This window comes from Dermatophagoides farinae, chromosome 3 (assembly GCF_024713945.1).
Source record: "Dermatophagoides farinae isolate YC_2012a chromosome 3, ASM2471394v1, whole genome shotgun sequence".
Classification (NCBI taxonomy): domain Eukaryota; kingdom Metazoa; phylum Arthropoda; class Arachnida; order Sarcoptiformes; family Pyroglyphidae; genus Dermatophagoides; species Dermatophagoides farinae.
In genome coordinates, this window is record NC_134679.1 from 2,255,607 (window position 1) to 2,262,832 (window position 7,226).

The 7,226-nt window shown below is 29.4% G+C and overlaps 1 protein-coding gene across 1 annotated transcript; it reads right to left on the reverse strand.

The window, feature by feature from the left end:
- Positions 1-1,614: 1,614 nt before the first annotated feature.
- Positions 1,615-6,079, reverse strand: LOC124498477 (uncharacterized). Its single transcript, XM_047062235.2, has 2 exons — positions 4,369-6,079; positions 1,615-2,627 (listed from the first exon to the last, which is right to left on the reverse strand). Exons 1-2 carry the CDS (start codon positions 5,495-5,497, stop codon positions 1,978-1,980), a joined length of 1,779 nt encoding a protein of 592 aa, XP_046918191.1. The 5' UTR covers positions 5,498-6,079; the 3' UTR covers positions 1,615-1,977.
- Between the last annotated feature and the right edge of the window lie 1,147 nt (positions 6,080-7,226).

Below are 7,226 nucleotides of genomic sequence, written 5' to 3' on the forward strand. Positions count from 1 at the left end.
GATTCTAAACATTCGGAAACTCTTTACGTTTTTTTTTGGGCTGCATGCTTTCATGATTCTTTTTTTTTTTGGGAAGCTGATTTTTTTTCTCCTTGTTTTATATGAATCATAGTTTTTTCCATCTATTTCCAACAACAAATAAACAATGAACATCAACAACAACCCATTCAAATAATCATCTAATTTATGATCTTTTTTTTTATTTTCTTGTTTTCTCATTTCGTTACCTGTAAATATTTGGAACGTGTCCAACATTCATACACACACACACAAACACTGACTCAATACACATAGACACAACAGAAAAAAAAACATACAGATTCAATTGATAAATGTTGACGGCTTATTATTATTATTATTATTGGCCAACAGATAATATCTTTCTCTGTTTAAAGTGTATGATGTGTGTAAGTGAAGTCAGTTTTATTTTATTATATTACCATCATCATGATCATGATCATGATCTTTCATTGAATGATTTTTCCTCTCTCACTATATTCCATCTTGTTTCCGAATAATGTTTATTTAAAACTTGATGATGATTACCCACAAAAGATGATGATTATTTTGTGCACAGATTAGTGTGGTAAATAAAAAAAAAAAAATAATGTTCATCTCTTTTCTCTATCTTTCACACACACAAAAATCAGAGTGTGCAGGTGTAAATAATGATCATTAAAAATAAAAAAAAGGAGAACAACAACAACAGCATTAACAACATTCATTTCAATTAAAAAACAAATCATTCATTGATTAACATCGACAAACAAAAAGAAAACAAATAGAAAAAACCATTTAACATTTTTTTTCCATTCATAAGATCATCATCATCATCATCATTATTGTGTAGTCAAAATGATTATAATCATAATCAACCAATTTTATTTTCATTTATATAGGTTTTTGATTTCGACATTTGTTTTTTCTTTACAATCATTATATGACACACCTGTTGGATCAATTTATTGTTCTAATACGCCTATGATACATTGAAATTGATGAATTTGTTTTATTTTTCATCTGAACCATATCGGATATTGAATGGAAAAAAAATAAATTGTAAATGTGTGCATATGACAAGAAAAAATATTCAGGCCAATTGTTTGTTGTTGTTGTTTTGTATTTCAATACATGTATCTCATCATCATTATTATCATCCATAAGTGCCAATTTGACACCATTAAAACAAAACAAACATTTTATCATCATTATCACCAATATGGTGCATACTAATAGTGAATGTAATTAATGATGAATGTAATGGGATTTTGTGATAAGGACGATGAACAAAAAAAAACACATAAAAATTAAAATTTCAAATAATTTAGCAGTAAAAATTTGAGAAATAAAAATTAAAATTCCGAAACAAATTCATCATCATTTAAGGTGTTAATGAAGAAATTCAATGAAAAAAAATGATTGCGGATACTGTGATTATATTCACAGAGAAATTGGGTTACCATTGATTATTTTTATTGAATAAATTAAAATGAGAAAATTAAACAAATCTTGAACATCTGGATGATTCACAAATCAAATCCCACACACACACACACAAATTTCAATTTGATTTGATCATCTTTTTATCTTTCAACGAAAATTGAATCCAGATCATTAAATAATTTTTGTTTATTCATTCCATTTATTTACATAATAATAATGACAATTCAAATTTTTTTTTTCAAATCATGATCAAAGTCAAAAAATGTTTGCCTGTATAGGTTTGTGTGAAATGATTTGTTCTCATTCTCATTATCTATTTAAAATGATTTTTTGTCGTTATTGTTGTTGTTGTTGTTGTTGAGAAAAAGATTCTATCAATTTAAAAATGACTATTTGTATTTGTGTGTGCGTGTTTGTTGACAAATTTTATTTATAATTTCAATTTCAATAAATTATAATCAAACAATGATAGCGATGAATATTTATCGTATATACAACAATGTTTGTTTGTTTTTTTAAAATTTCATTTATAATTTAATTTGAGCCAGAAGATGTGACTGGTGGATGATGACCGGCATCCTGTCCATTTGTGCCACCTGCTGCCATTAAACCCATTGCTGATTGATACCAAAGATGATGCATATTAGCAAATTTTAATGCATGTTGTTGTGCTGCGGCTGCTGCTGCCGCTGCAGCAGCAGCTACCGCTGCTGATCCACTAACACCATGTAAATGATGATGTGAATTTGTACCATGATGATTATGAAGATGATTATGATGATGTCCATCATCTTGATCATCACCACTACCACATTCTTCATCTTCAAGATCAATCTCTTCTTCATCATCTGTATTAAAATCTCTTTGTCCTGAACCATTATTATTATCACCATTAGTTGTATTATTTCCGCTACCAGTACCACCGTTTGAACCGGATTCTTCATCCTCTTGTTTTTGTCGTTTATGTTTTGTACGACGATTTTGAAACCAAACTTTTACTTGTGTTTCACTGAGACCAAGATGATTGGCTAATTGTTTACGTTCATTACCGACAACATAATGATTCTTTTCAAATGCCTGCTCTAATTTCAATAATTGTCCAGGGCTAAATGCTGTACGAATACGTTTAGGTTTTCTAAATGGAGGTAGCAAAAATGATCCCAATGGTGTATCAAATGGCATTCCTATAATCGAATGATGATGATTTTGATTAACATCAATCAAAATAGAAAAAAACGATAAAAAATAGAAAAAAAAGTATTAAAAATCGATTAAAGGCCAAAAAAAAGAAAAAAATCTAATCATAAATCTCACAAAAAAAATCGATTACCAGACACTTACACACACAAACACACACACACACCCACACACATATACACAGCTAACCTAACCTAAATGAAAAACGCCGAAAAAATCACACACCCACATGATGATGATGATGATCATCAGCAGAAAAAAACCCAAATTTGGGCCAAACAACCGCAATGGCAACAACAATAAAAAAAAACAACAAAGTCATGTCGGCTTGTCTTTTTTTTTATAAATGCACATTCCTGTATAATCAACAGTGGCAAATCGAAATTTAAGAAATTCACTAAAAAAAAAGAAGAAAAAAAATGCAAACCAAAGCATCCACAAAAACAACAAAGTAAACCGCCTGACCGTATAGAGAAATAAAACTGAATAATACTAATCTTATCTAAATTGCAATTAATTTTTTTTTTCGTTTGTTTGTTCGTTTTTCGATTCGATTGATTTCAATTTCTATTTCTATTTCTGTTTTTTTTTCCAATATTTTTGTTTATGAGAAATTTGTCATTTTTTTCTACTGGATGAAAATCAACATGTTCATAAAAATGTGATGTTTGTTTTAATTTCATCATCATCATCATCATCATCATCATCATGATCCATAAATAATCGGCACCCAAAAAAAGGGCTTCATATTTTATCATCAATCGATCGAACGATACACACACATCAAATATTTGCAAATATCTGCAATTTAAAATCTAAAATGATTATTATTATTTTTGAATATATTTGATTTGTATTTCCAAATTCGATCAATATTTTTGTTTAGTGATAATTATAATTTATTACCATGATGTCGATGATGATCATGATCATCATCATAGAGGTTAGCTTATAATGCGATTATTATTTTATGCTTGTCGTCGTCGTTGTTGTTGTTGTTGTTGTTATTTTTGCCTGAATATTTGATGAATATTATGATTAACACAAACGCATACACTTTGAATCAACACTTTATAATTTTTTTTTCCTGATGAACGATGATGATCATCATAATCATAATCATAATGGTGATCATCATCATCATAAACACCAAAGGCTATATTATCATCATGATGATGAAATGTCATGGCTTTAATAATTATTTTTGAATAATTGCTTGCTGATTATTATCATTTTTTTTTCGTTGGCTTCGTCGTTTTAGTTTTCTCCCCAATCCTGCTCTTAAACATTTGATAAATTGCATTTGTTTTGTTGAATAATTTTGATAATCAATATATGATCAATTATTTTTTTTCCCACTTCCAAAACTAATAAAAAATCAAAACTAATAACCAAAAAAAAATGATGGTCGATCAATAGTGATGATCATCATATCAACATGATGATTTTTATTTTCATTCGTGTTTTTTAAACGAAAATGAAGATATAGATAATATTCAATATTGAAAGGCAAGAGAAACGAATTGAAATTCAAACAAATCAAATTTGATTGTTCATAAATATATAAATCTTGTGTGTGTGTGTGTGTGAGTGATCATCTAATTTTAACCACCATTTTATTTATTGATCATAATCATAATCAAAATTAATATCATGATTTTGATTAAGCTCTCACTTTACTCTTTCCTTATTTAACACTCCTTGAATATATTATACTAGAAAACTTACCAGGAAAACGGCCAGCAAATGGATTGGCACGAAGAAACCATGGATAAAATGCTGCTGCATGTTGATAATCGGATGGTAATGCTGTTGGAGGTGGTGGTGCTGCTGTCGTTGCTCCCGTAGCTGATGATGGAAGTTGTGAATGAGCAGCTGCAGCAGCTGCGGCAGCCGCTGCTACCATCATCGGATGATTTGGATGTCCAATTGTTGATATTTGGGGTTGTTGTGTGGTCGTCGTCGAAGTTGTTATTGTTGTTGATGATGATGATGATGATGATGATGTGGACGTTGATGCGGCAGATGAAACCGGTAATGATAATTGTCCGGGTGACATTGGTGATGATGATGAATGATGACTTGATGTTGTTGATGGTGGTGGTGGTGGTGTTGATGGTATTACCAATCCGGTTGTGGATCCCGTCAACAATGATTGACGATTATTATGGGCAGCAGCCAAAAATTGTGCCATATTCGTCAATGAGCTCGGTGGTTGTTGAGTATTTGCAATCAATGATTGATTATTATGATTAGTCACTAATGATAATGGTGAAAGACTTCTACCAGGAGATCCAATATCCGGTGGCATTGTTGTTGATGTACCATTAGATGATGGTGGTGAAATTGATTGCCTTCCACCAATCAAATTGTTTGGTGATAATCGTCGATGTTGATGATCGTGACCAATTGAATTTGGACTAACTGAATGACGATCATTATTTAGATCGACATCAGCGGCCGCAGCAGCAGCAGTAGCGGCAGCAAATGTTTCACTTAAACGACGTTTTAATGGTCTTGTTTCAAAAGCCGATACTGATGATGATAATAGATCAGACATTGTTGATGATGATGTTGTTTCATTATTAATTGTATCATTAGATGATTCATCATCTTGACTTGTTATAGCTGTTATAGCGGCTGATGAATGATGATCCAATGTTTTCCTTTTACCAACAATAGCATCAATGCTAAATGAAAGCTTCGGTTTTGAAGCTTTAATCATTTTTATTGTTTGATTGTTATTAAAATGATGATGATTAGGATTATTATTATTATTACTACTACGAATCTTTGGTGATGTTGATGATAATTGACCCAAATGTGGCACAGATAATTGTGGCGCCAAAGGCATCATTACATTATTCACAATTATTCGTGGAAAAAAATGCAATTCTAAATGATTGATGATAATTTGTTGTCAATAACAAATGGAAAAAAAATGATCAAAAAACAAATGATATGATTTGATTAAAAACACACTTGCAAACACATATAAAGAATTGAGCAATTATAACCCAAATCGTTTAAAATTCTTTTTGAAATATTCAAACACAATCAATGATTTATTAATCTTTTTGATTTAACATAAATCAAATGTATAAACGTCATAAACATATATAAAATGGAAGCAAAAAAATAAATAACATCATCTCATCATCATTTATTTAGTTTTTATATTAATAATTGTGATGATGATTATTACTTCAATAAATAGCAATTGATAATTGATGATTATGATCCTGTATATATACACGTACACACATGCTTCTAATGATGATGATGATGATGTGGATGCGCACAAACAAGTTGAATATTACATTCAACTAAATAGTTAGAGAATGACAAAAACGAAATATTATTATTATTATTATTACAATCCAAACAAACAAGATGTAATAATTTTTACCACTGTAATGAATGGCAAAATCAACACTGATGATTCGTCCGGTATGGTTGAAAGATTTAAACTGAATATATAAAAAAAAATTTAGAAGTGAAAATGTTCTATGGAGAGAAAGAGAAAAATTGATGATAAAGAAAAAGAGAGAAAAACGACGACTTTCAATGTGAAAAAAAAACTTGAATTCATATATATATATATGTTTTGTATATGCATCAGTTTTTTTTGCACAATAATAATGATGAAGAGAAGTGCAACCCTGCCCATTATAGCATTGATTATTATAAAAAAAATCGTCATATTAAGGCGTGGTCTATAGATTGTGTTAACATTACTGGATACCCTCAGAAATAAATTCATTGCTTGTATGTTTGTATATACAAAAAATTAATATGCTCCGCCTTTATCAACCATTATATGTATAAATCAAATTGTTTAATGATTGGAAGATTGTTATCAAGTGGGTGTGGATATGAATATCCCAACACTGTGTGTGTGTTTGAAAATATCTTTTTCTCTCTTTCTTATTAAATGATTAAGAAAGGAAAAAAAAATTTCTGTTCATCGATTCAACAACATTTTGTCTAATTGTGTACACACAAACATTGATACATACAAATCATCATCCACTTTACACTATCACAATTTTTTTTTCTTCTTCTTCTTCTTGATTATGTGTTGATGATGATGATTGTGGTGATGATATACAAAAAAAAAAATAAAAAAATATATGCGCGCGCTTCGCAAATAACCTTACTGAGTTTTTTTTTTTGATTCGAATCTCAAATAAAATACTCGATACTTCCAAAAAAAAAAAATATATACGAATTCTTCATCTATTTGGTAATAATCATTAACACACAATTATTACGATGACCAGAATAATTTGTTAGTTTGATATGAAATTATATACAACACAATATGACCAATAGAAATCTACATTATCATCATTTCATTTCATTCATTATATAATAATCCTCAAACATACATATATACCACATTTATTTGAACAATTTAATTATTATTGTTATTATTGTACACAAACACACATTATACATGGAATGTTTGTTTGTTTGTTTGTTTGATATATGTTTGAACCCTATTCAGATGATGATGATGATGGTTTCATATCCGAACATTGTTTTTTTTTCTTCTTTCTCGATTTTTCTCTCTCTATATTGTC

Bases quoted from the DNA above. Each gene is read 5' to 3' on its own strand.
- LOC124498477 (XM_047062235.2), bottom strand. From the start codon at position 5,497: ATGATGCCTTTGGCGCCACAATTATCTGTGCCACATTTGGGTCAATTA. The intron at 2,628-4,368 runs GTAAGTTTTCTA...ATTCGATTATAG, and splicing joins ATTTGCTGGCCGTTTTCCTG to GAATGCCATTTGATACACCA.